Below are 27,282 nucleotides of genomic sequence, written 5' to 3' on the forward strand. Positions count from 1 at the left end.
AAGAGTTCATTACCACCATCCTGGTGTGTTCTCTTGGCTTCAGAAGAAACCATAAGACTTAAATCATTGTGCTTTAAATAATTAGCTGAAAGTTTGCTTTGCTCTCTGGGAATTTGCATGGAGTGGGAAAGAAAGGAGGCTCTGTGGGGCTGGGGAGGAGGCTCAGTTCCACCAGCTCAGATTTCTGGGCTGGAGCAGCTTTAGCTCTGTCCTTGGCACTGGCTGTGCTTTGCTCCCAGTCACACACTCAGTCTGCACAGTGCATGCTTCTTGCTCTGCTAATTTGCTGAAATGATCATTAGTGTGATGAACCATTAGAGGAGTAATTGCAGAGCTGCTGCTGCTCAGATTGCAGCTGGGCTGCTCCAGGCAGGCACAGGACAAGTGAGGGTTCCCACAATGAACCTGGGAACTCGTGGAGAATTCCCCTGGGTGTAAGCAATGCTGGAGCACAAGGAAGAAGCTTTTATGGAGCCTCCAAAGGGTTTCCATGGGCTGCTGGTGCTGTTAGCAGAGCTCTGCATCCTCACATCAACCACAGTGATGTGCAATCAGGACTTGGAGTACTCAGGGAAAGGATTGTGGGTTCAAATGTTCAGCTGGTTCTGTTGGAAAACTGGAACTTGGCTTCTTTAGTTTCACATGGGATTGTAATTGTTGATTGCTGTTTTCCAAGGAAAACAGAAATTCTTTGAAGTGCAGGGAAATGTTAGAGATTAAAGGGGATGTTTGAGTTCTGGATGTGGCACTTGGGGCTGTGGTTAGTGATGGATTTGGCACTGCTGGGGTAATGGTGGGATTCAATCTTGGGGGTTGTTTCCAACCTAAAGGATTCTTTGGTTTGCCTGGAACAGCTCAGATGGGTTAAATGACATTTGGAAGAGCATCTGTCCCTTGTAGGGATCCACTGTTGTGCCACCTTGCCAAAAATACTGTTCTAAAATAGTCTTTTAGAATTATTGACCAGTGTTTTTATAGGGAGGCTCCTTTGCCTCTGTTCAAGTGGTCACTGTTTAATTTACTAATTTGAAATCTGAGTGCTGAGGACTCTTAGAACTTCCTAATCTATTAACTGTGACTAATTTCTAGTTAAAATGTGTCAATGCTCTGTCTGTTTCTCTTTGAGAGAAAAATCCTTCTCTAGAATATCACCAACTTTAAATATTAAAAATTTCCTTGGATTTGAGGTGTGCACCTGATCCATAATACCTGTCTCAATTTCTTTACCTTAAGGAACCCAAATGACTGGGTTTTATTTAAGAAAAAAGAGCATTACTGGGGTCTGTGCATTCCTGAATTCCTGTTCTGAATTCCTGCTGCTCCCACTGGCCTCATGTGCTGGGCCAGGTTTCAATAAGAGATTGTAAAGGCAAATTTGTACCTGTGCAGGGTGGGAAGAACCAGCCCCAGCTTCCACCCTCAGTCATTCTGGAAAGCTGAAAGATTGAGCAGAAGATTTTTGTGCAGTTATGGCACAGTTTAGAAAGATTGCTCCAAGTTTCTTTTGGATCTTTCTGTACCTCAGTGGTTGGAATCCATTTGTATTGGGAAGGATGAAAGTTTGACAAGAAAGTCTTACCGATGTGTATGTTTAGCAGAAAGATTTTTGAATGTAGAATCTGAAGAAAAAATAGAGATGGAAGCAAGTTTTGATCTAGAAGAAAAGAATTGCTGAGCCAGTTTTACTGGCTAACCAATGAGCAAAGGGTGTGTTGGTTAGAAGGGGGTTTATGACTTGGAGCAAAGGATAAACCCACCTCAAACAAGAAAATGTTTTTGTACATTTGAAGATAAAAAAATGTAGAAGGGAAAGGAGAATCTTTCTTGGTAGAGCCCTCCAGGAGCTCCTGTTGGATGGGGGCAGCTCTGCTCCCAGCAGGGAATGCTGCAGGCTCCCATGTTCTGCCAGAGGCAGATGGCTGAGGGGATTTAAGTCAAGGGTGAGAACAGTTGGTATTTCCCCTGGTAATGTCCTGTTCTCCAGGCAGATTGGGGTTTCCTCTGTGGTTTCTCCATTATTTATCAATCCCTCATAGATTTCTTTTCTATTATTCCATTTTCCCCTCTCACTCCATGTAAACATCTTTATCTCCCTCATCCCGTGGCTCTGAGAAGAACAGCACCTTTTTTCTTTATTTTGGGCCAATCTGTTAAATTGAGTTGGTTTTTCTTTTCCCAGCTTTCATGGGAAAGGCTGAGCCAGTCCACCCTTATTCCCCCACTGTGCCAGGCATGTTTATCTGGGCTTTATTGAGCCCTTGGAGTTGTTTCTTTTCAGGCTGCAGAGTTTTGTTTGCTGGTTCCTTACATGGAAGCTGTTATTGAAGTGGGTTGTAATTAAGGTTATTTTTGGGATTTGTAAATTAGAAGGGACTTTGATGTGAAGATGGGCCTGCATTCACTGAGCTGGAAAGGAATCAGAATTGATGTGGAAAGGCAGCCTGTGGAATTTGTGTCATTACAAGACAAAAACATGGAAAAGCAGTAACTCTCTGTATTTTCTTTTGAACTTGATCAGAAAAAAGCTATTTTTTGTAGTGCCAGGATGTCCCTGGATCTGGCAGCAGCTGTGGGTGAACATGAGAGGGGCTTAGTTGATCCCATAAATTATTTTTACTGTTCCCAGCCCTAGTTTGTCTTTTCCCCAAATGATCTGAGGCAATTTGTATTCAGTGAACAAACAGCTTAATATTTGAAATCATCTTAAGATGTGTGTCCTTCCTGGCCTTTGGAGCTCCTCAGTCTGCAGCACACAAATGAACCCCCTCACTGTGAGGGCTGCACTGAGAAATAGTCCAAGATATGGGATGTCAAGGCTTGCTGTCTTTAATTTGTCACGTCCTCTTTCCCCTTCTTATGGGATGGAGTTAGGAAATTCTTAAATGTGTGTTCTCCTGCTGTTTCTCCCCAGGATCCCACTGCCTTGTGCACTGCACAAACTTCACAGTGCTACTTTATTGAGAAAAGATTCAATATTTGCTATTTTTCCTTATTCAGGGGATAGTCCCATGATTTATTTATACTGCTCGGTTCAAATCCATATTTATTCCTGTTTTGGTATTCAGCTCCACGGCACCTGAATCATTCATAACCACTAATGAATGTATTTCTGCTCTCTGCTGAAATGAAGTGGCATTGAATCCATTTAAAAAATTGACTGGGACACAGAAAAATTAAGAGGAAATGTATCCAGCTGTTTTAGTGCCCAGTGTGAGACACTTCAGCATTGATTTTTCAGAATATGCATCCCATAATCTGTCCCTTCAGAGCTGTGTCTGCCCTGGAGAAGGGGCTGAGGGGCCACAGTCACCTCTCCAATGTGGGATTTGCTCCATAAATGTCCACCCAGCCCCAGCAGAGGGGCAGGGCTGGGGAAGGCCCCTGGGGTTCTAGGACACTGTCACATCCAGGGCCAGTCCTTCCCTCTCCTTGGTGCCTTTGCTGTCCCTCTCTGCTTTCCTTCAACAAAGTCAGCAGTTTTATCATTATTATTTTTTAATCTTCACATATCAAAATTATTTGTACAATTGTAAACTTAAGATCTGAATTTTTGAAAGACTCAAGGAAGGAAAGAGAAGTGGGAAATGTGCCATGTTCCAAACTCCAGTTATAAAGCACTTCTTACCGAGGTGTTTGGGTGTCATTCTGGGTGGAGCGAGGACTCAGCCCTAGATCCACCATCTATATCCAGAATAAACATCCCTAAATCCTGAAGTAACACTCTATTGTTCACAGTGGCTGCAGCAGTGCTGCACATCCTCCCACCACATAGTCCCAGGGAGATGGAGGATTCCTGCTGGGGATTTGTGTGGAGGGAGCAGGAGGGATCTAAAGAGACACCAGAGGCAGCGTGGTGGCAACTGGGATTGAGGGTTTTACCTGGAAATAGCTGGAAATGGGAAACAAGGCCCCAAAGGCTCTGGGCCTTGTCATGCTCAGGGCTGTCTGAGGCCTCTTCTTCAGCTCAGCTTTGTGTGGAAAATGAGAGCTCTGGAATTCAATAAAAATTTCATTGCCTTTGGCAGTGCTGTAAGAAGTTTAAATTTTGATGAGCGTTCTTGTTATTCAGATGTTTCCATGGTACTTGGAGTAGATTCAGGGTCAAACAGGCGAGATTTCTCCTAGAAGGGCTGGGGAAGGAGAGCTTAGTAAAACAGAGAAATAATGAATGTAACAGTTTTACATTATTGATGCCTAGATTAAGGTTTTTACTTCTAAAAATCACCCGAGAAGTTGCGTGGAAGGCTCGCTTCGAATGATAATCACTAATGCCCTCGGATAGGCATGGGGTGAGCTCTGCTCTAGTTTATTACACTTGATAAGCTTTTCCACGTCATCTATCTGGTGAACTCATTTCCATCTAGAAATCTCTTTTGTCATCTGTTCTTTGTCTGAGTTCCTCCTTCACTGGGGAGCTCACCCCGAGAGCAGCAGGTTAATCCCAGCCTGTTTTGGGAGATGTCCTCCCACAGAGGCTGGGCTCAGTCTGAACAGGAAGGAAATAAATCTTTGGTGTCTTTGGACATGGAGGGGTTTTACTGGGAGCACTGGAGGGGAGCTGACAAGTGCAAAAGGTATTGAGGCCAAACAGGAATCTGGAAATTTGTACCTCTTCAGTGCACAGGTGGTTTGAGTTTTCACTTGTGTGTTCCCCTGTTGTGGGCAAAACATCACAGTTTGGGTTAGTGCAGGACAGACACTCACTGCTGGGGCCAAATACTCCTGAGGCAGACTCACAGAGCAGTTGGGATTGGAAGGGATCTCTGCAGACCATGCAGTCCATTCAGGGTCATCCAGGTGGCTTTGGGACGTTCCCCAAACATGGGAGACTCCACACCCCCCTGGGCAGCTGTTCCAGGGTTCTGCCACCCTCATGGAAAGCAGCTCTTCCTCTCAGTGAGGTGGAACTTGTGATTTCAGTTTTATGCCCATTGTTTTCCTGTCCTGTTGCTGAACATCACTGAGAAGTGTTATGGCAGCAGCTTTTCACTGATCTTGGCCAGAGGTTCATCCCTGCAGGGAATAGCTGAGGGAGCTGTGGCACATCTTCCCCTGGGCTCAGAGCAGGTGGGGATTCCATCCTGCAGCCCTGATCCATGGGGTTGCTGTGGGTCAGAGCAGCACCCACCTGGTGTCCTGAGGCACACAGGGATTCCTTCTGCTCTTCCTGCCCCTCAGGGGGGGCCCAGCTGTGCCTGTCCCCCAGGAACTGTCCCCCAGGAACTGTCCCCCAGGAACAGCCCTGCCATGGCCATACAGGCACAGGGGGTGTTTGTGTGTCTTTGTACTGATGCCTCAGGTTTAGCTTGGATATTTTCACATTCTGTGCTGCTCTAGTGGGTGGGTCTGGGCTTTGTGTTTTAGGGGATGGAGAGCTCTGTGCACAGAGCAGGGAGACACAACAATTCCTGCTCCAGCTGGGCACCAAGGACAAAGGAACCAAATCTCAGCCCCAAGAGCACAAACAACATGGACCAAAGAGAGAAAACAAGGATGGGACTGCATGGGCTGGAGCTGGAATTGGACAATGAACTCCAATATGCAAATGGCCCAAAACTTATAAAAGTGGCAGACCCCATGATCTGTGGTCCATCTTGGGTGTAGCCCTGGCTGGGCTCTTGTGGTGCCCAAGGTGGCTCTGTTGAGGCCTTCTACTAAATCCCTGCTTTGTTCTTAAGCTCTGTCCAGTCTTGGTTCTAGGTCAGCCTTCCCAAGGCATCAATATGGGCACAGAGGTTCTCCAGCCCCAGCTTCCCTCCTTGCTCTGTCCTGATGGAGCTCAGCACCATCGTGGCACTGAGGGTCCCTCCCTGCCCAAACACCAAAGCTGCCAACCCCACAGCAGAGGTAATGGCCTTGGGGTCATGGAAACCATGGAGAATCCAGGCTCAAACCCAGAATTTATCAGGGTATGAGGGCTGTAAGCTGATGGCCATTCCTGGGTGGTGACATCCATCACCACCATCAGCACTGATTTTTGTAGAGGTGGATCTGTGTGATAGAAGTTAGCTAAGAATAAAGTCATTTGAGGAAGATTACTAAAAACACAAAGCAAAAGCACAGCCAAAGAGGTGTTTGGGCACATGGTGTTTGTGTTCACAGTGAGCAACCAACACCAGTGGAAAGTTACCCTGGAAAGAGGGAAAAAACCCAGCTCCAAACCTCCCCAGAGAGCTCCTGAGGACAAGGGAAAGGAATTATTATTCTCCTGTTTATTTGCAAGTAAATTAATACAAAACTTTCAGTCATTTGCTAATAACACACAAATCTTGTGATAGTTTTTTCCAAGCCTGTCAGAGCTGGGACATCTGCCAGGGACAGCACAGGGTCAGCACATGATGGAGTGTGAGGAGAAAGGGGTGAGAAGATGGCCTGAAGCAGAAATTGAATTCCTGCTGTCTGTGTTCTCTGCAAAATTGGAGACTTTTGTCTTAAATTGTATTTTATCTTTTCAAATAGAGGGAGCTGGAGAGAGAGTCTGTACCTGAACTTTTGCAGTGTTAGTAAAATCTATTTCAGAGCAAACCCCTGAAGTGAACAGTGAGGAATCATTGGGACCAGATGGTCTTCACTCCACATTTCTTGAGGAGCTGAAGTGTGAAATCCTGAGTTCCCAAGAGTGCTGTGTAACCTAGCACCTAAATCAGCAGACTGAAAAAAATCAGACTAAGGAGATTTGGTCAGTGTGACATGAGGGTTTTAGAAGCCTTTTGGGGGAGATCTGGGGAAATGTGGGTGAGTTAATCTGATGTCTGGAGCTGTTAAAATGACAAACAATGAAAATCCAGTGTTGGTAGATGATTGAATCCATCCATGTGTATTTTGTGTGGAAAAAGCCACACTCTGCTGTGGAGAACATTTTGCAGGATGTTGTTGCCCTTCCTTCCCCAGAGCCCTTCTGCCAGTGTCGCTCACTGAGAGCCTCAAACACTGGTGCTGTGAGTCAGAGTGAATTCCCTCCCGCAGGAAAAAGGGAATGAATTCATTGTTTACTAGGAAATTAGAGGGGGAATGAGCTGGTGTTCTTATCTGTGGAGCCGAGTCTGCACTGCTGAGTGTGGAAAAGGGGATTTGGGGTGTTCCGAGTTCATTGGGGTCGTGGAAGCAAATGGTGCTGGTGAAGAACTTTGGGAACACCTTGTGATGTAAGGAACATCCAGGTGGTGGAATGGCACTGGAGTTCAGTGGATTGATTGCACAGGGAAATGCAGCTCTGCCAGTTTCTGTAACATAGCCATGGTCTCTGATCTGGGGCTTGGCATGGCCCTGAAATGCTGGAATTGGAAGATGCAGGTCTTTGGAAAATGCAAGATCTTCAAAACCAAATGAAATAGTAGGAATTGTTAGGAAAGGAGTAGGCACTTGAGCAGAAAAACCAATGTGGGACTGTCTAAATCTGTGCTGGCCTGGATGTCAGAAAGTGAAAAACACAGACAGAAAAACCCTGCTCACTACAGGGTGCTCCAGAGCTGGCTGCATGTGTGTGCACCCAGAGAGCTTCCCAGGCAATTCCAGCTGTGCATCCATGTCCAGAGCCCTGCCTGCAATCCAGGTGCCCGGCTGGAGCCCCCCAGCTTTCCACAGGAGCCCTGCTGGAGATGGGGCTGCTGCACACGAGAGCTTCTTCATGGCTGTGCTCAGGGACTGCTGGGTTTTACTGCAGCTCTAGGAGGGAATCCCATTTCCATCCCAACAAGATGAGCAATTCATAGTTTGGAGTGTTATCCCAGGCCAGGCCAAGGATGGAGATGTTAGTCCTGTGTCATTCCTCCTGCCCAGCAATGGTACACAGATATATAGATATATACACACACTCATTTCCTTTCTGCAGCACTGAGCATTTCTTTGTTAAGCTCCTGTTTGAGGTGTCCAGTTCCATGGTTGCAGAATCCTGCCTTGCTCAAATAACTGATTCCAGCTCTTCCATTTTTCTTTTGGAGCTAATTTTCTGAGTCATTGATCGTTTTCATTGCTCTCCTGTAAACCAGAGTTGATGTTTTCCTTCAGCTGTGGGGGGGTTGGGGTGTGTTGGGTGGAGGAAGTGCTGCCAGCCTCCACAAGGGCAGTTCTTCCATCCCACTGTCACACTGGGACTCATGTCCAGTTTGTGAGAACATCCTTGTTCCTCAGGCCTTTTGCTGTGAACTTTAGTGCTATCACTTCCTATTCCATAAACCTGCAATATATTTATTTCTGCCTAACAAACACCACATATGTTGAATTACAGCTTGAGTTTTTCACTCTCTTATTGATCAATATAATTATACTTTATATTTGTTCTGTACTATTCATGCTTACCTGGTTTCTTGGTTGTTGTCCTAGCACTGAATATTGGATTTTAGTTTCTGCATCTGGAATGTTGATTTAGGGGCTGGTCTCTGAAGCATGGATCATATTTAGCAGTTTCTGAATGAAAGCTTTTCACTGTAAATGTAAACTAGCAGTTTTAATTCAGCCCTGCCCTTCTGGCACCACTGGAAGCAGCTCTCTCTCCATGGAGCTGGGGTTTGGCATTTGCCAGGGGAGCTGTAAAGCTCTGAGCAGTCCACAGGAGCAAACCATGGCCATCGAATGCTCATTTGGGCTGTTCCAGCTGCTGAGCAGAGGTTAACGAGGTCACTGGAGCAGGCAAACCAGCCCCCCCCTCTGCTTTGGCTGTGCAAGAGGAGGGAAAGATTCCCACCAGTCAGGATCCACAGGCACCACTTCTCCCTAGGGACATTGGCTTTCATGTTCAAAAAAATATATATAAAAAACCTCATTTAGTACATTAGAGAATGTCACTGCCACCAAAACTGTTCATAAGCTGCAACTCTGGCTTTGCTGCAAAAAATTTGCTGTAGTAGTTTACATTTTTATAACCTTTCTGTGTCTTGGTATGCTGATTTTTGTACATTAATTTGACACTTTTCTGTATTTCTCTAGAGGAACCCTTTTTGTCAGCTTGTGTTTGCTTTGCAAATTTTGTAGCTGCATATTAAATGTGTTTTAAGGACATCACAGCCATGCTCAGGGATTGGGAAGAATTTGTCTTGCCTACAACATAGTTTGGGGTTTAAATCTCTTTTTTTTTCCCAAGTATTATCCATATACTTCTGGTTTTTAAGGAAGAGTGTTTTGACTTCCCACTTTCATTTAAAGTGTAAATTGCTTTTTTTTTTTTTCAGGATAGAAAATCAACTAATTTGCATACAGCTAACTTGTGGAATTGAAAGATAATAATCAACAAAATCTGCTTTCAAACATCAATTCAAACATTTTTTCTGTGTTTTGGAGGAGGGACAGGATGGGATGGATTAAGTGGGTGATGGTCATGTTGCAGTTTGATCCTTCTTAGGAACTAAATTGCAGTTGTGAAAATTGCATTTAACTTTATAATGATTCTAATAGGATTTGGAGCATATCCTAATGGAATAGCTTGTTATCCCTGGAGGAGGAAATAAAATCCCTGTGGACCATTTCAGGCTGATATGAAATGGGCTTTATGGTAAAATGTCCATTTCAAATACTGCTGGTAATCCAGATTTGGAACTGAAATACAAGCTGGGGACTGTGCCCCCAGCATCCCTGAGAAATGGCTTATAAATGGAAGTGGCCAGGAGGATTTGAGATTCACTGGGAAAATGTGGCCACTCTGCTGAGCTTGTGTCTGTGCTCCCCTTCTTTGGGCTGTGGGGAAGGTTCTGGAATGAGCAGATGGTTTGTAAGGGGTGCCTGGAGATGCTCTCCATGTCTGCCTGGTCATGGCCAGAGGGAGGGAGGCAGGGCTGGGGTTGCACTGGCTGACCTTGGCAAACACACTCCTGATTTCTAGGGCTTGAGGGCACCTGCAGGTGCCTGAGAAGCAGGATGGTGCTTCACTGTTGTCCTGGACATTTCCAGTTTGGAAATTCAGCCTTAGGCTGCTCCTGGAACTCCAGCACTGCCTCAGGAATAGTCCTGGAAGTGTTCCTGTCCCTGGCAGTGCCCAAAGCCAGGCTGGATGGGGCTTGGAGCACCATGGGCCAGTGGAAGGTGTCCCTGCCATGGCAGGGGTGGCACTGGGTGGCCTTTGAGTCCCTTCCAACCCAAACCAGTCATGGATTCTGTGACTTAGCAGTGTTTGGAACCACTGCTTGGTCCCATTCTTTATTTCTTTATTTTGGGTGTGTTGGGTGCAGTGCTTGGACCAGTGTGGCATTCACATTCTCTGGACATGATCCCTTCACCCTGGATTTCTCTCCTGGGAAGCTGAGGAGCCTCAGAGAAAAGGAAAACAAATTCTGATCTCATTTGCTTCTCCTGTGTTGAGCTCACATGTGGAATGTGTTTGGGGATTGTTCACCCACAGGGGATTGTTCCACTGCATTCTGCTGGGAGTTGTGTTCACTCTTTAAGGGCCAGGCTGTGTCAGGGCTCTGGAGAGAGTCAGGAGTTTGCATTATTCTCTTTTTAGCCTTCTCTAAGTATCCTGTCTGTATTCTTTAGTTAGTATAGTATTCTTTAATATATTATAATAAAGTAATAAATGAGCCTTCTGACAACATAGTGCATCATTCCTTCCTTTGTTGGGCATCCCAGCAAATACAATAGACCAACAGCTGGTTTATTCATGGTTTTTAGAAAGAGAACAGGTCTTTTAACATGATCTTTGCAGCCTGTGTGTCCAAAGGAGACCATTGCTGTGCTCCTCCTGTACAGCAGAGCTACGGACCACTGCAGTTCATTTCCATTTCCTTCTCATCTCCTGTCCTTGTGGAATGGGATCCATGTCCAGCATCCATTCCTGTTTCCTCATCACCTTGGGTGCAATCCCTGCTGCATGTGTGGAGTTCCTTATCTTTTCCCATCCTTTTAGAGCTATTGCCTTAAAAAAGCATCTTATTTTTCAAATATTTCACCTTTATTGGGAGGTAGCTTAGAAGTTTGAATCAACTGCTGCTGTAGGTTGGATTGTTGGTTTTTTTTAAATCTTTTGATCATTGTTGTGATCATAATATTTTCTTCAATCTCCAGAAGGGTGGCAGGGCTCCCTGGGGGATGTGAAATTCTGTTCAAGCATTTTGCCTTTTCAGGAGTTGTTCTGTGCTGACACGAAGAGGGGGCTGAACTGCCAAGTTGTCTTTGAAGTTTAATTGTGTGTTTGGCAACAGAGCACACCATCTTCCCTTACAAATCTGGTTTGCTGTGGTAATTGGCTCCTTTGCTCACTGGTTATCAATTGAACTTCTCTAGCACAAACATCTGTACTTGCATTGTGTTAATGCTAAACACTGACATGGTTAAACCAGAGGAGTGTGTTTGAAAAGCATTTATTAATTCATTAACTGGGAAGTAATTGATAAAGTGAGCCCTCCTCATGTTGTTATCCCTTTGTGAGCAGCTTGGCATTTGCTCCATGAGCCAGAAAAGCAAAGGCACTCTGAAAAAATAGGGTGTTTCAAATTCTTAATCTCCTAAATCAAAAGTAATTGAGAGTAGGTAGGAGGGTATCTACTTCAACTTCCCCTTTTGTGTAAGAAAATCCTGCCTCTTATGATTCCAAATTAATGCCTCTTTCTGGATGGTGTCCCAAACTGCAGCAATATCAGCCAAAGATATTTGAGTTCTTTCCAAATGTCTTCATTACAAGTTAAACATTAGTGGAGATCACAGAGTCAGAACTTTCCTGTGGTACAGTTTGGGCATTCAGTTCTTCCCTAGCAGGGTGGGCAGGCCCTGGCACAGGGTGCCCACAGCAGCTGGGGCTGCCCCTGGGTCCCTGGCAGTGCCCAAGGCCAGGCTGGAGCACCCTGGGACAGGGAAAGGTGTCCCTGCCATGGCAGGGGTGGGATGAAATGATCTTCCAGGAACTGTCCAGCCCAAACCAGTCTGGGATTCCTTGCTGAGCTTTTCACAGAAGTTTTTGTGCTTTTGGCAGTCTCTGGTACTGGCTTGTGTCTCTTTGTGTTCCTCTGACAAGATTAATATGTGGCTAAGGAATTCAAAGTCACCTGTAATGAATGCTTTGGAAATGGAAGCATTGTACATTCATGGACAAACAACTTTTCCAATTCTTGTATTCCCGTTTTTAACTCTGCAAGCAGTGCAGGAATCGATCGTGCCTGTGAGTAGGGCTGGAGCCAGAGCTGGAAGGGAAATGAGAGCATCAGAATTGATCAGCAGGCTGAACAAAATGAGGCATTAGTTCAAAAGAGCTAACCATGAGCAGGCAATGATTGGCCCAGGCTGGCAGGGGATGATGCATGTGGGAAGGGCAGAGGCAGAGTGATGGCCTGGCTGAGGGATTTGCTGCACTGCTGCCGTGGTATTTATGCCATTTTTCAAGGCACTGCTGAAATTCCATGGAAATGATGGAAACTCCTCAGGCTCTGGAGATGGATTCAGGCTGGAGCACTTCCAGGGGGTTGGGAGGAATTGTCACAGCAGAGCAGAGCAAACATGACTGGTTGAGCCACCCAAAATAAGGCTGGGTAGGGGAAGGGAGGGAGCAGTGGCACAGCTTGTAATAAATAACAGTGCTGAGGATAAATAGCAGGGAGGAATAAAAATAATTTTCATAGAGAATAAATTACAGCAATTTGGTGGCAAATAAATTCAGAAGAGAGTTTTCAAATGTCAGAGTTGTGTGTGGTGGTAGCAGCCATCAGAGAGTAAGCACAGAAGTATCTGAACCTTTTTAAGGTGGAATTTATGGTGTGTTTGGTAAATTTCTGGAAGTTGGGATGAAAGGGATGTCTGAATGCACAGGCAGCTGGGCTTGGCCCCATCCAGCTTTTTGCTCCTGTGTGAGAGTTTGAGCAGTGAATGTACAGCTTTGTGTAGCTTTGCACCCTTACCTGAGAGGTAAAGCACCTCCTTACTCCAGAGTATTTCCATTTATTAATGTCCTCTCTGTTCATTTATAATCCAAAACATGAGGGGTGTTGGGGGAGCTGCTCACCTCCAGCTGTTCTAATTTAAAAGTATTAAATCCACTACAAACCTTTGGGATCATTTCAGAGGAAGGAGTAAAACATGACCTAGGATTCCTTATCCACAGCACCAAACAAACCCCATTGAGAGGCCAAGTGTGTAAATTGTTTGTCTAAACCCCGTGGCCCTTCCATATTGACTTTCTTTGCTAAATATTAAAGGGCAAAAGGCTGCTTTGGGCTTTCCTGGAACTCCAACAATCCGAGCTGCCAACACAAGGAAGAGAATTTTCCTGTGCTGGGAGCACAGTAAACACAAATAAAGGGGTGGGTGTTCTCTAAAGAGGATACTCAAGGAGTGAGTGCCTGCAGGGCTTGGTGCTGCTGAGCCAGAGCAGTGCAGAGGCCCTGGATGCAGCTGGAGACTGCTGTGGGAGAGACTGTGTCTGTGCACCAGTCACTTGGGGCTGGTGTCCTCAAAAAATCTCTATCTCAGAGTTTGTGTGATTTTAAATATATTTGGTGGAATTAATCTCACTCTGGGGACTTGAGGGCATGCAGAAGGCAGCCAAGACCCAGAGTAACACCTTTGGTGCATGTTGTAAGTGAAGAACTTCTGTTCTTCAGAGGATTTATGTTCAGCTTCTGCTCTGCTGGGTTATAAATACACAGCTCCCCTCTGTGCATCCATGAAATGTCACCACTGTGGTACATGGCTGCTCATGGACATCCTGTTTCCTTGGCTTCCACAGGCCAGAGAGGAAACTCCTGGGCTCAGTGCAGCACTCTCTGTTTGATAACCTCAGTTCCTTCACAGGAACAAGAGACTGTGGTGCCCTAGGAATGTTTCACCTCAGTTTTGTGTCCATTCATTTTTAAAAGTACTTTTTTATATATTTGCACCTTTTGTTTTCTTATTGACTTGAACCTCTGAGGTTTAACTTGCAGTTTATACATCTCAGTTCCATCTCTTCTTTCATGTGGTCTCAAGAGGTCATTCCCAATTGGCTGGATCCTGCTGGAACCCTGGATGCTGAAAATTTTAAACTTTCTGTGCTGAAAGGCACAGACCCTCAAGAGCACTACATTTGACTTGAGGCTGTGGAGAAGACTTGAAAAATTGATTGATAGCACTGAGATTACAGTGTGCAGTTGGTTAGAAGTGTGTAATAGCACAGGGTGGAAAACTTAGAGTTTGGGGTTTTAGAATATAGAAATAAATATGAAGCAAAATAGAAGTTTTAAGGCAGAGGGAAGTTATTCTTCTTTACCTTCTTCTTCCTTCTTCTTCTTGGGTTTGGATGATGTTTTGCAATTGGACAGAAAAGTCTGCATTGAGGGCTTCCAGGGATCAGTTATTGGGTTAAAAGGGAAAATAATCTAGGAGTCATTTCTTAGTTAGATAGTTGAGTCTTAAAAAACCTTGTCACAAGAGCTAGTTGCCACTTTGTGCCTTGCTAATGAAACCTGCAGAACTCATGGCTGTGAGGCTGTTTCACTGATAAGAAATAATAAACACCTGAGTCCAAACATGAACTGCCATCTCAAATACCTTCAACCCCAACCTCAAGAACCCACAGGATCCCAGGATGGTCTGGGCTGGGGGGGACCTTAGAGATCCTGTCATTCCCAGCCCTCTGCTGTGGGCACTGACACCTTCCACAGAAGTGGTTCTAGAAGATCTCCCAGCTTGTGTGGGTATTTGTCAAAGCTGAGCTGCACCTTCCTGCTGCCTTTGCTGCCGCCCGTGCCCGAGTGCCCCGTGCATCTCTTGGTGTCAAGCTGGCTGTGTGTGGGACTGTCAGGTCTCTTTCCCTCTCTAACATCATCTCCTTGTCTTTGTTCCTTCCACCCTGAAGTTCCCCCCACGTTCCTGAAGCGCCCCGCCAACATCTACGCCCACGAGTCCATGGACATCGTGTTTGAGTGCGAGGTGACCGGGAAGCCAACGCCGACCGTCAAGTGGGTCAAGAACGGGGACGTGGTGATCCCCAGCGACTACTTCAAAATCGTGGTGAGTGCACTGCCCATCTTGCATCCTTTTGGCCTGGCAGTTCTCCATAGTCATGGGAATGGGGTTCTTCTCTAGAACCTGCTTTTGTCCTGTTCCTGTTGGGTGTCACCAGCTGGGGTCTCTGTACAAATCACAAACAGGACAGGACTGCTGGGAACATGCTTTGAGCTGTTTGATTTTCCAGCATCACTCTCATGGCATGGTTATGGCAATGGGAAGATGCCAGCAGCTCCCATCCCAGGCAGCAGACCAAGAACTTAATGCTACAACTCACTTGAAAAGTTTTTTGACCAATCACCCAAAGCAGAAGCACATTGGCAGTAGTTCCATCCAACCACTGTAAGCACACGTCCCCTCTGTTAAAACAATGCTTGTTTATTTCAAATACAAAACCTGCTTGTGAGCCTTAAACACAATGCACAGAGCTCCATTATTAACCTTAGAACTTCCTCATATCTCACTAGATAAACTTTTCTGCAGCTTAGGGAGTTATTCCAGACTAATGTTAATACACAGACCGTTGTTCTATCTGTCCTTACTTTTCTACTCCTTACATAATTTTTCTGCTGACCATCTCATGGCTACTGCTGAGCTCCAATCACAGTCCTGCTGTCTCTGAGGCTGCCTTTTGCAGCTTTCCCAAAACCCTCTGGTTTCATGGATTCCCACAGTTTGGGACCTGAAAGAGAGATGGTTTCTTGAATCCCTTTAACGTACATTGCTTATGTTGTAAGAGTTGATGTCTTTATAGCTTGGATTTTCCAGGAGACTTGTGCACACAGGGTGGCAAAATGCACTGTCAGAGTACAAGCTGAGCACAACCATTGGCTGTGTGTGCTGCAGTCTGTGCCCCATGAAAATTCCAATTCCAAGCAGGAGCTGAAATAGAAATGTAACTGAGCTGTGGATGGTGGGTTTAGCACAGGGGTGCTTCTCCAGGGAGATTGCAGATGCAGTCAAAGGCATTATTGGGACAGTTGAGAAATGAATGGCTGTGTCATGGGGAGTGCCTGGCTTGTAGGGCTGTCAGGTTCAGTCAGGGTCCAAAATACCACCAGAACAGCTGGGGAAGCATTAGAATTTCCCAGTGCTGTGTGATGCTAGAAAATGATAGCCATTAATGAGAACTTCTGCTGCTTTTTGAACCACTGGAACGTGAGGATTCAGAGCAAGGCAGGTGAGATCTGGGAGCTCCAAACACACTTTCCCCAGTTGCTGTCAGAAGTTCTCCTGCCCCAGTAATGTGCCCTGCTGACACCATTGTTTTGGCAATTGCAGCCCATTTCTAAGTGTTGTTTTCTCCCTTTGCTCCTCAGAAAGAACATAACCTGCAAGTTTTGGGGCTGGTGAAGTCTGATGAAGGATTCTATCAGTGCATTGCAGAAAACGATGTTGGAAATGCTCAGGCTGGAGCCCAGCTGATAATACTTGACCTTGGTAAGATAAACTGTGACAGCAGAGAGCCAAAAGTGGGGAGGGACCATTCCAAGGGACCTTTCCACGTGATGGGCTCTGTTAATAGCTCAGCTAGAGCAGGGTTGATTTTTTTAAAATCCTGTTAGTGATCCAGTGTTGTTTTCTGTACACTTAGTGAGGAGAATTGAAGGAATTCTGCAGGGTCCATCCTGTATTTTGAAGAATATTTAGTGCAGTCATCAAACATGGTCAGAAATGTTGCCTGCTGAGGTTTACAAGCAAAAGCAGAATAGCCCAAATGAAAACAGTCACTAAAATCACAAACCTAGAAAGGATGCACTTATGGAGCACACCCCAAATCACCCCAAATGTTTTATATCAAAGTGATTCCAGTGCCAGAAGCTTTTTTTTCTGCTATTAGTGTAAAAAATAGTGAACTTTGTCATTCTTGCAAACTGCAGCTGCACATCTGTGTTTTACAGCTGCAGTTTAAGGTAAATATTTGTCCCTGTGCTCCAATCAGTGAAACTCCTGCCAAAGCTCCCTATAAAGTGTCCTGCATTGCATGGCTGGGGTGGCAAGGCAGAACAATTGGTGTTATGATTAAAGACCCCAAAAGAGAGGTACTGCAAATATCATCCCCAAGGCATCAGGTTGTTTGGCTCTTTCAGGTCACAGAGTTCTGAAAAATAATTTCTGAGAGCCCAGGGAAGAAAACCCCAGAGGATAAGGGGTGACAAGTCAGACAAGAAAATACTAAAACTATGCTGAAGAGGGCTTTGTGTTGTCTTTTTGGAAGGGGGTTGTTTTAAATGCTAATTTCTTTCTTATTTGGGTGGAGAGGATTTAGGAGAAGCAGTCTTAGCCATGGCTGGAGGTTTGATGGAACTTCACACCTTGAGCAGGTGTGACCCTGCTGTCCCTGGCTTTGGTGTCCAGTGTGCAGAGAGTACACTTGGAATGAGCCATAGAGAGAGATTTCCTGTTTATTTTCCAGTTGTTTTGTACAGTAGCTGTGCTCTTGCTACTCCCTCTGAATTCCTCTTTGGATCTGGGTGTGTTTCACTGCTGGCTGAAGAGCCCCAGGTACTCCCCAGAAGGATTTGGGGAATGCAGGGTGCCCTCTCCTGGGGTCAGGAGCTTTAATGCCACAGATCCCTGGGATTGCAGCCTTGGAGCAGTGTCAGGATCTGCATCCAGCGCTGCCCTGCTGTCATCAGATTGCCAGAAAAATGATGAAAAGGAATTTAATTTCTGCTCTGTGCATTAATCACCTGAGTGGTTTGCAGCCCCTTCCAGCAGAAGCATTATTCCATATTCTCCACATTTCAAACCCTGAATAATGAATGGCCTTGGCTTTGGGAGCCCTGCCTGAGCCTGTGCTTGCACCCAGCTCCCAGCAGTGGTTTCTGAATGACTCTCACTGCTGTTGTTGGAGTTCCTGTGGTCTCACTCCTCTTCCTTTCCCTCCCCTGCTCTTTGTCCAGTGGTTTCTCCTTCCTGCTCTGCTCCAGCACCTCATCCTGCTGTCCTCAAGGACTTTGCTCATGATGTCCTTTCTCTTTTGCATGCTGCCAGAGGATTTGGGCTGCAGTGGTGGAGTCTCACTGGGGGTGTAGGGACACACCTGGGCCGTGTCCCTGCAACTCTGGGGCCATTGAGATGCTGTTCTCCAGCAGTGGGACACCCCATGGAGCACATCTGAGTGGGGCTGTGATGGGCAGTGCCATCAGGAATGAGTGTGAGATGTGAAATCTGGCAATTCAGATATTGAGTTTAAAATACCTTCTCTCAAACCATGAGCAGTGGAGAAGGAAACTCTTCTGGGAAAGAGGGAGAAGGTATCACATGCAGTAGTGGCAGCTGGCTTGGTATGAGAATTCAAACCCCTAATTTGAGCAAAAACTATTCTGAACATTTCAATCATTAATTCAGAAAACTTTTTTTTTTAATTGTTTCATAGCTGCTGATGAGAAATGCCAACTCTACCAATTTGAAAAGAAACTTCAGTGAACAAAACGTTGATTAAGTGTTCATCAAAGTTCTTCCCAGTTAGCAGTGCTTCCCTTCCCGTGCTGTTGTGTTTTCTCCTTCCTGCTGGAATTGGCAAACATCTGGCTATTACAAACCATTTCTCATTAGCCCTTTTGCTTATCAAATTGATCTTGAATGAACTAAATGCAAATGAGAACATGGAAGCCCTGGGGAGTTTCTCAGGGAGGCCACGTGAGTTCTCTCATCCAAGCCAAGTCCCACATCTGTGCTTTGTGCTCCTGGAAGGCAGTGGAAGTTTGAAATGCAGGGAGGGGAAAGCATTCATCTGCTCCAAAGGGAGATGGCTGTGTTTGGGCAGATTTCTGACTTGGAGAGAGCAGGAGTTTGATGATTGCCCTTCTGCACAGCCCCACAGAACCTGTATAAAGTCTGGCTGTGACTCTCATCTCCTGCAGTGAGCTCCATGTAATCATCCATCAGACATAACCTTTTAGGCTGGGCTGTTTTGTGTTTGGGGTGAGTTCTGGGGAGCTTTTGGTACACAGGAAAAATGTTAAAGCACAGAACTGAAAGGTTTCTTGGGTGAATTTTCCTCTGAACTTTGGTAATTCTGTTAATACAGTTAGAAGAGTTTGCACCTGGAAAGGGATTGGCCATACAGAATCCACAACCCTTGCTTTTTCAGGAATATAGGAAATAATCATGGTGTTGAGAGCAGAGACTTTGAGGACAAGTGGAAGGATAGAAAAGAGAGGAAGATTTGGGTCAATAGTCTGAGTTAAATCCTCTTTATCCCTGTACTGAACATCAGGTGTAGAATTCTGCAAGGGACTTGAAAAGCCTCTCATGTGCTTTCCAGCCACTGTGGGATGTGAAGCTGTGTCCCTGTCTCAGACACTGGCCCTGGGCACTCAGACCCTTTCAGAATGTCACTGGAGTGGCTCTGCTGCCTGCTCTGCCTTTCAGGAAGAATTTGAGAATTCTCCCTAAAGGAAGGAAGTTCCTCAATGACCTCATTGGGCTTTTCAGTCTCAATGCTTCTCTCTTTGCTCCTTGATGAAGACATGAGTGCTTTGGTGTCCTGCAGAGGAGTGCTTTGGTGTCCTGCAGAGGAGTGCTTTGGTGTCCTGCAGAGGAGTGCTTTGGTGTCCTGCAGATGAGTGCTTTGGTGTCCTGCAGATGAGTGCTTTGGTGTCCTGCAGAGGAGTGCTTTGGTGTCCTGCAGAGGAGTGCTTTGGTGTCCTGCAGAGGAGTGCTTTGGTGTCCTGCAGATGTCCCCATGGAGGACTCCTGCCTGTCCCAGAATCTCCACTGTGCCTTGGGAATGCCTTTCTCAGCAACCTCAAATCTCTCCTCCCCCTTTTTTACACAAACCCAGCCAGCTTTTCTTCCAATCCTCATTGCTCAGCCCCTGGATGTCCCACTTATGGAGCAGAGACACTGAATTACAGCAGAGCCATTGCTTGTCATCACTTTTACAGCATTTTTGTGTGTGGGGGTGAAACCCTCAGGGTAACAGAGGCTTTTGGGGTTTCTTGGTGCTGTAACCCAGCCTTGTCCAGGGAATCTGGCCCTGCTCATGCTGCCATGTGGGGACTGGGAAAAGAACAGGTGGCAACAAGTAGGAGGAGGGAGGCAGATGGTTCCCTGTCACCCTGTGTGAAAGGCATTGACGAGCACTCAGGCACCAGGGAAAAACAGGAGTGATGCCTGAACACTGTGGAAAGCAGGGTTTGGAGTGTAAACAAATATGCTGTGCTATGGGAGAACAATTTCAAACCATCCTTTCAGATGCACTGTGTCACCTTCACAACTGAAGGGGGGTGCTTTGGGGGGCTCCTGTACTTTTATACTACAGAATTGGGGTTTTCACTGTACTGTGACTTGTACAGGAGTGAATGAGTTGGATACCCTGCTGTAGGAGCCATGTCAGGGTTGTTTGTTATGGAACTGTTTCTTTAAAATCAGGTTTTTAATGAAAAAAAGGTCTCTGTCCAAGCAAGGGTATCCTGAATGTGATTAATTATTCCCAGCATGGGAAGCAAGGAGGAGGAATTAGAAATCCGTGGGTAGAGGTAGAGCTGTGAGGCTTTGGGATCACAGAGACATCTGGGGATGGCTCCATGGGATGGGTGCAGGTTCTTCAGGGAGGAGGGACAGGGAACTGGGTCACCCTCAAAGGCTGATTCCAGCATTTCCTCACTTTGGAGAGGGTAGTGAGGCAGCCAGGAGCCCTGGCACAGGGGTCAGTGGGTGGAAGGACAGCAGTGAGTGTCTGCTGGAGCCTGGGGCCTGCAAGCCAGGGAGGAGATGGAGCTTTTCAACCCAGCCCTGGTGCTCCTGAGGGGTTTGAGCCATGTGGGGGTGCTGGGGGTGCTCTGTGTGTGACACTTGGAGCTCCCAGAGCAGGCTGGAATTCATTGCCTGTGTCTGGCTGGTGAGTGGAGCTGAGAATTCCAGCCCTCAGCTTCCTGACAGGAGGCTTTGGCTTGTTTGGGAGATTTTGGGAAGGTTTCCATAGGAGGCTGTGTTAACAGGAGGCAAACCATTGGATCCTGAAGGACCAGGGCACAGCCATGGTCCTCTCACAGGGTAGGGATTGGGTGTGTGTGTCCAGGAGAGCAGGAGGGGTAAAGAAGGAGCTGCCAGCTGGGCTCCAACACAAAGTAAAAGCCCAGGGAATCTGGAATCAAAGGCAGAAAATTGCCTGGAAGTTCAGGGATGTAGGAAAGACAAAGCTCAGCTGGAGCTGGAACCTTTTCAGGGATGGTTATGGAGCAAATCCCCCTGGTGGCCGTGGGGTGGGTGCATGAGAGAACAACATCAGCATGGATCTGCCAAAGGCCAGCTGTGCCCAGCTGTTCCCATGGCCTTCTGGGGGGAAATGGTTGGGCCTGTGCTGGAGAGGAGAGGAGCAGATTTGGTTTGCTTTGCCTTTAGCCAGGCCTTTGGTGCTGTCTCTGAGGGTATCCCTGAAGCTAAACTGGGACAATCCAGAGTGGAGAGCCATGGAACTGGGAGATGGAATGTTCTGGATGTGCTGAGGTTGATTCATCCTGGAGCCCCTGTTACTGCTCAGGCAGGGATGGGGACACAAGGCAGGTGGTGGGGACAGGGAGAAGCTGCAAACAGAGGAATTTCTGCAGCTTCACAGGGAGGGAACTGCAGTGCAATGGCTGCCCAGGGAGCTCTGGCAATCTCTGCTCTCAGGGCACACCTGGACAAGGCCCTGAGCAGCCTGGTTGAAGGTGGTCCTGCTCAGGCTGGGGTTCAGGGGAGCCCCCAGCCCTGCTCTGTGCTCCTGACACAGAGGCTGGGGTGGGGATGGACCCTCTTGGTGTTGGTGCTCTGCATGCAATGGCCAGACCTGACAATTCCATGGGATGTGCTTCCTGCTGATCTCCTTGGGAGAGGCACCAGTGCTGGTGTTGATGGCAGCCTGACATCACAAACCTTGGTTGAATCCAGTCTGACCCCACTGCATGATCCCAGTGCCTCTGCTGAGCCCAATTCTGTGGATCCTAACTTGGAGGGAGTTTAAAGACATCATTTATTGCCCTAAACCAGTGCTTTGCCTAAGCAATTGAGTTCTGTCCATAAACAATTCCATTTAGTGGTGGTAGCTCTCTGCCAGGTTTGGCCAGGAGATTGCAGGCTTGGAGCACTGAAAGGAGCTGGGTGGGCTGGGGGCTTCTCTGGGCCCCACAAAGGTGGAGAACATCAGGAATCTGATCCAAGTTTCCCAAAGCCAGCACATTTCAGTTAAGATTGTGGTGAAAATCTGTCTTTTCTGCACTGCACATTTCACTGGACTGTTTGAAGTCATTTCAGGCTGACTTGGAGATCCCCATTCCTCACACAGAGGCCATTTCAGCTCCCCTGACCTGACTGAAAAGATTCCCAGCTATAGCTGGATTTTAAAGGCAATGTTAAAAGCCTTATTTCAGTCAGGAGAGATGAAATACTCTGTGTTTTCCATAACTAGAAGCTTCATTATGCTGTTTTAGGAGGCAAATAGAAGTTCTTGTTGACAAGTTTTGGCTCCTACTGAAAGAAATGCAAAAGTTGGCACTAACAGGCCAACTGTGCTCTGCTTAGAAACACTCAGTTCCACATTTGGGTATTTGCCATGTGTAAAAAAACCCATAAATAGGCCTTGCCTGGTTCAAGCCCTGAGGCAGAGTCCTCTCCTGTCACCTCAGGACCTATTTTGGATGATTTCATAGATATCAGATGTACCTTGTCAGGCTCTCTCTCTCACAGAGGTGATGCTTTAGAATATTTTTTAGTTACATATTGTGAATGAAGGCATTCTCAGTCCATGGAGTTCTTGGAGACTGCAGAAGTACTTGAAAAATCTGCAGGGTGTTGTGAATGAAATGCTAGAGCAAGATAAAAATATATTGTTCTTATTCAAAGAGCAATAAGGAGGAGTCTGGGTGTTCCTCTGCAGGGTCTCCTGATTCCTCTCTCACACAGAAACACTCTCCTGTTCTCTCTGCCTTGTCCAATTTTGCATGTCTTCATGAAGGACAATGGGAAGAGGTCCCTGTGGTTTCCAGGAGTGGCTTTCAGGAGTCTCAGCATCCACCAGGAAGAAATAGATAAAAATTGAGCAGGGAGGCTGCAAAGCCTTGCAGACCAAAATTCACATTTTCTGCCAAGAGGAAAAAGTACTGAAAGGAATGAAGTGTGGGTTTTGGGGAGTGGGAGATGGTGAGGGACCTGGGGAGGAACTGGATGTTCAAGCAGCACAAAGAGCCCCTGGTTCTGGGAGAGCAGCTCTGGGCTGAGGGCACCTGGCCCTGCTGCACTGGGGACATGGGGACACGAGGAAGAACCTCTGGTCTGGTGGAGTGGGAAGATCTGAAAGTCAGGGAATGGAAAATCCAGTGGGATGAGCATCCCCAGAGCCAGGAGTAGCAGGGGAGCTTCCTCCCTGCTTCTGTCTGATCTCCACATATCCCTGAGGATTTCCCCTCACAGGATTAAAGCCTGTCCCCAGAAAGCTTTAAAAGCAGCACATGTCAAATCCCAAGCTGCACACGGGGAACATTGAAGAACTCCTGGCAGTGCTGGGGCTCCACAGAGCTGAGAGCATTCCTGAAGTCCCTGCCTTGCTGCTGGCCCTCCAGCATGCACCCAGCATCAGATGGATGGTGCAGGAACAGCTTGGAAGGCTCATTTGGAGAGCTGTGCTTCAGGAACATAAACAGCATCTGAAATCACAAACTGACTTCAAACACTCCCAGCCAAAGCCAAACTCAGAGAATGTTTTGTACTGGTTGTGTACACTCCAGTGCTAATTTTCTGTAAACACAGCAGTGTGTGCTCCTCTTTAGTGCTGAAAGAGTGGGGGTTTGGGGTTTAATTTTGATTTTAATTTACATTACTTAGCTATTATTCCTCAGGGAAAGGCAGCATTTGTGTTTCTCATGGCTGCATATCTGTTCAAAATGGCCTGGGAGCTGTTTGAATTCAGTCAGTTCCATTTCTCAACTCAATTCCCGTTTAATAAATGATCTTTATTTATTCCCTTTTTATGGGCCCTGCTAATATATAGTCTTATTGAGAAGCAGAACTGATTAAACCACCCTAGATCCCAAACTTCTTGAACATTTAGCAGTTCTCAGTAGCCTATTCATGTTTAAAGCTGGCACAGGCTTGGAATAAATTGCTCTAATTTAGATTAAATTAGGAATAGATTAATGTTTGCCAGCGTGCTGTGAATTGCAGGGAGGCAGAACAGCATTTATATTGTGCTTATTAGTTTTCATTTCTTGTTTTATGGCTGTATTTACAGTTGGCTTGGCAGAGAAGTGGGAACCTCCTGATGGAATTCATACAGAGTTGGGTGCCCTGACTTCACAAATAAGAGGTTGTGGGGATGCTGCTGCTGCTTGGCAACACTGGCACCTTGAGGTTTGGTTTTCACCAGGGGATTTGATGGCTAGAAGGAACTTGAAGAAATTCCATGTCATGTTGAAAAAGGAGTGATAGGTCAGGAATGTTCAGTGGAGGCAGAGCAAGGGCCTGGAGGAGCAAAAACCTTCAGTGTTTTATGAGAAATACCCAACACACACATGAATAGCAGCTTGCTGTCCTCCACCTGTATTATTCCATATTTATTGTCCCTCTGCAGAAGTGCAGTGAGGTGGGAGGTGTATGGAAGGCTCTGAGTCCATTTTATCACTGCTGGCTAATCCTGAATTCCTGAGAGAGTTTTCAGTCCCATAAAAATCTCTTGGCCACCAGAAAGGCTGAGTATTAACACCAAACACACCTCCCTCAACAGCACTGAAATCCACCCATTGCAGTCATGTTTCTCCTCATATTTTACACATTCCTGGCAGCTTGGCTGGGTGATGTCATGTCAGGAGTGCTTTTTCCTGGGAACAAAGCAGTGCTGATGGCTCCTCTGGCTCCTGCTAGAGGGGAAAATACAAACAGTCAGGAGTGGATCACGAGGGCTGTTGTTTTTAGTGGCTTTGCTTTTTCCATCCCTGGATGAGTGGAAGGGCAGGGTTAGCTGTAGCTTGATATCCATCATGACTACCAAAGGCATTTCCTCTGCCTTTATTCCTCACATCCAGGGCTCTGAAGATTGACAGAAACACCCTTCATTTGTAATTGATCCCAGCTCCTGTTGGAAAGATCAGATTTTGTCAGTCTCACACCAGCAGGGAGAACAAACACATGGGCTTGGTCTTAATTGGTTGCTTATATTTCAGAGTGGCTGAATTATACAGGAATAGCAGAGACAGCAGAATGCCATTTGGAGAGGAGGGACAGGATTGGTTTTCACTTGGGCTGAGTGGGTAACAGGACTCATGCTGATGAAAATCTGGAGCTGGGAGAAGCCCCTGGTCCTTATTGACAGGAGAACCTGTGTGGGCTCATGGGGGTTTATTCCCTAAGGAAATGTCATAAATCCAACCAAGAAATGTGATTTTTCATAATGTGTGTTCACTACTGAAGCCAGCTGTAAGATGGCACTGTTCTCAGTGGGATAGAACAGCCTGGAGTGGGGGATTCTTGTTTTCCTGATTGTTTCCCCTCTCTTCTCCCCAAAACAAAACTCATAATTGTGGATCCAGAGTCTTTAAAGTTCAGGTGGATTCTGTGTGATTTTCCTGGTCACACATCAGCTCTGGAGGTGCTGAAGGAAAAGAAAGAGGGAGAAAAGTCATGCCTGGATCCAGGTCTCAGCTGGTGGGGGATGGGCATTCCACCTTGGCCCTTCTTCAGCACCGTTTTACATTTATAAACTGCTTTCAAAACTTTGTTCTTGGGCATTTTTAACAGTGACCACAGCAGATCCACATTTAAATGCTGCATCTCTTGCTGTAAATCCCATCACGTACTTATGGAGAATAACCTTCAATCCTTGTGTGCTGGGAAGTGCACCCCAAATTCCCAAGCCTCTGTGCTGGGAAAAGCAGTTGGATTCTAAAAATATTCACAGGGTTCCCTTTTTCTGTTAGAATTAGAAATATGAGGAAACAAGTGAACAATACAGCTTTAAAAAAAGAAAGAAAAAAAGTCTTAATTAAGAGTTTCTAAGATTGCCAAATACCTTGACACTCCTCTAGTTGTATAAAAATGGGTGGGTGTGAGGTGGGCAACAAGGAGCTGTGGCCTTTAGCAGAGAAATCCAGTGACAATTAATAAAATATCCAGTACCACACCTGCCAGTGCTGCTCTGTAGGTGGTTATAGACTAAGAGAGGGAAGGGAGGTTTGAGGGGATCTTCTCTCTCTTAAAAAATATTAATTGTGTAGGTATAAACCTAAATGGAAGGAAAACAGAATGTGGTAGATGTGTGTAAGAAACAAGCAGTGTTAATAATTAGTTTCATTAAGTTTTTTTAAGAGCTTGGAGAAATAAGGACAATTTTGACAGCAAGCTGCTTGTTCAGCCTCATCTGCTGCAGCTCCAGTTTGGCAGAGCTGGTGCTGCCAAGTTGTTCCAAGTGGCAGCAGCTCCCAGACAGAAGGAGAAGGTGTCCCAGTTGCAAGGTGGTTTTTGGAGAGGAGCAGCCATGCATTACTGTAAATGCACAGTGAGCCCCGTGGCAGGGAGGAGTGATGCACCTGCCTCTGTGTTCTCAGAAGGCTCAGTTGTTACTTTCTGATACTATAATATATTAAGAATACTATACTAACTAAAGAATACAGACAGGATACTTAGAGAAGGCTAAAAAGAGAATAATGCAAACTCCTGACTCTCTCCAGAGCCCTGACACAGCCTGGCCCTCAAAGAGTGAGCACAACTCCCAGCAGAATGCAGTGGAACAATCCCCTGTGGGTGAACAATCCCCAAACACATTCCACAGCAGAAGCAAATGAGATAAAAATTGTTTTCATTTTCTCTGAGGCCTCTTAGCTTCCCAGGAGAAAAATCCTGGGCAAAGGAATCATGTCCAGAGAATGCTCCAGTGCAGGGTAACACTGAGCTCCAGCCCTTGTGCCCCTGCAGTGTCCCACACAGGGACAGAGCTTGTCCAGAGGCACTTGGAGGAGCATGGCAGGTGCAGGTGGAAGTCAGGGTTGCAGTGGTCTGGGAGCAGCAGCAGGGTTTGTGTTTGCTGGGTTCCTTTCTTTCCCTTCAGGCTCTTTCTGGGGTGTTCCTTGGAGAATCCATCCTGCAGTAGTCATGGCATGGTCATGGAATCCCAGGGTGGTTTGGGCTGCAGGGACCTCAAAGCCCATCCCATGGCAGGAACATTTCCACCATCCCAGGGTGCTCCAAGCCCCTGCCAGCCTGGCCCTGGCACTGCCAGGGGTGTCCTGCTCCTGCTCTGCCAGCACAGCAGCAATTCCTGCACTGCCTGCCTGCAGGATTAGGGGGCATTTGGGGGATTATTGGGGATTATTGCCCCATTCCCAGAGCTCCCAGCACTGTGTGAGCCCTTTCCCTCGGGAGTGCCAGCTGAGCATCCCTGTGGGAAGGGAAGGGATGTGC

The 27,282-nt window shown here is 46.4% G+C and overlaps 1 protein-coding gene across 4 annotated transcripts in view; it reads left to right on the forward strand.

Moving 5' to 3' along the window:
* NEO1 (neogenin 1) overlaps positions 1–27,282 on the forward strand; it is a 171,225-nt gene that overhangs the window by 91,754 nt on the left and 52,189 nt on the right. For all 4 annotated transcript variants that reach the window (XM_030228246.2, XM_030228249.2, XM_030228250.2 and 1 more), the window contains exons 6-7: positions 14,753–14,907; positions 16,224–16,344. In XM_030228246.2, the coding sequence (XP_030084106.1) occupies positions 14,753–14,907; positions 16,224–16,344 (276 nt within the window). The remainder of the gene's footprint in view (positions 1–14,752; positions 14,908–16,223; positions 16,345–27,282) is intronic.

The sequence above is a fragment of the Serinus canaria genome, chromosome 10 (genome assembly GCF_022539315.1).
Source record: "Serinus canaria isolate serCan28SL12 chromosome 10, serCan2020, whole genome shotgun sequence".
Lineage (NCBI taxonomy): Eukaryota > Metazoa > Chordata > Aves > Passeriformes > Fringillidae > Serinus > Serinus canaria.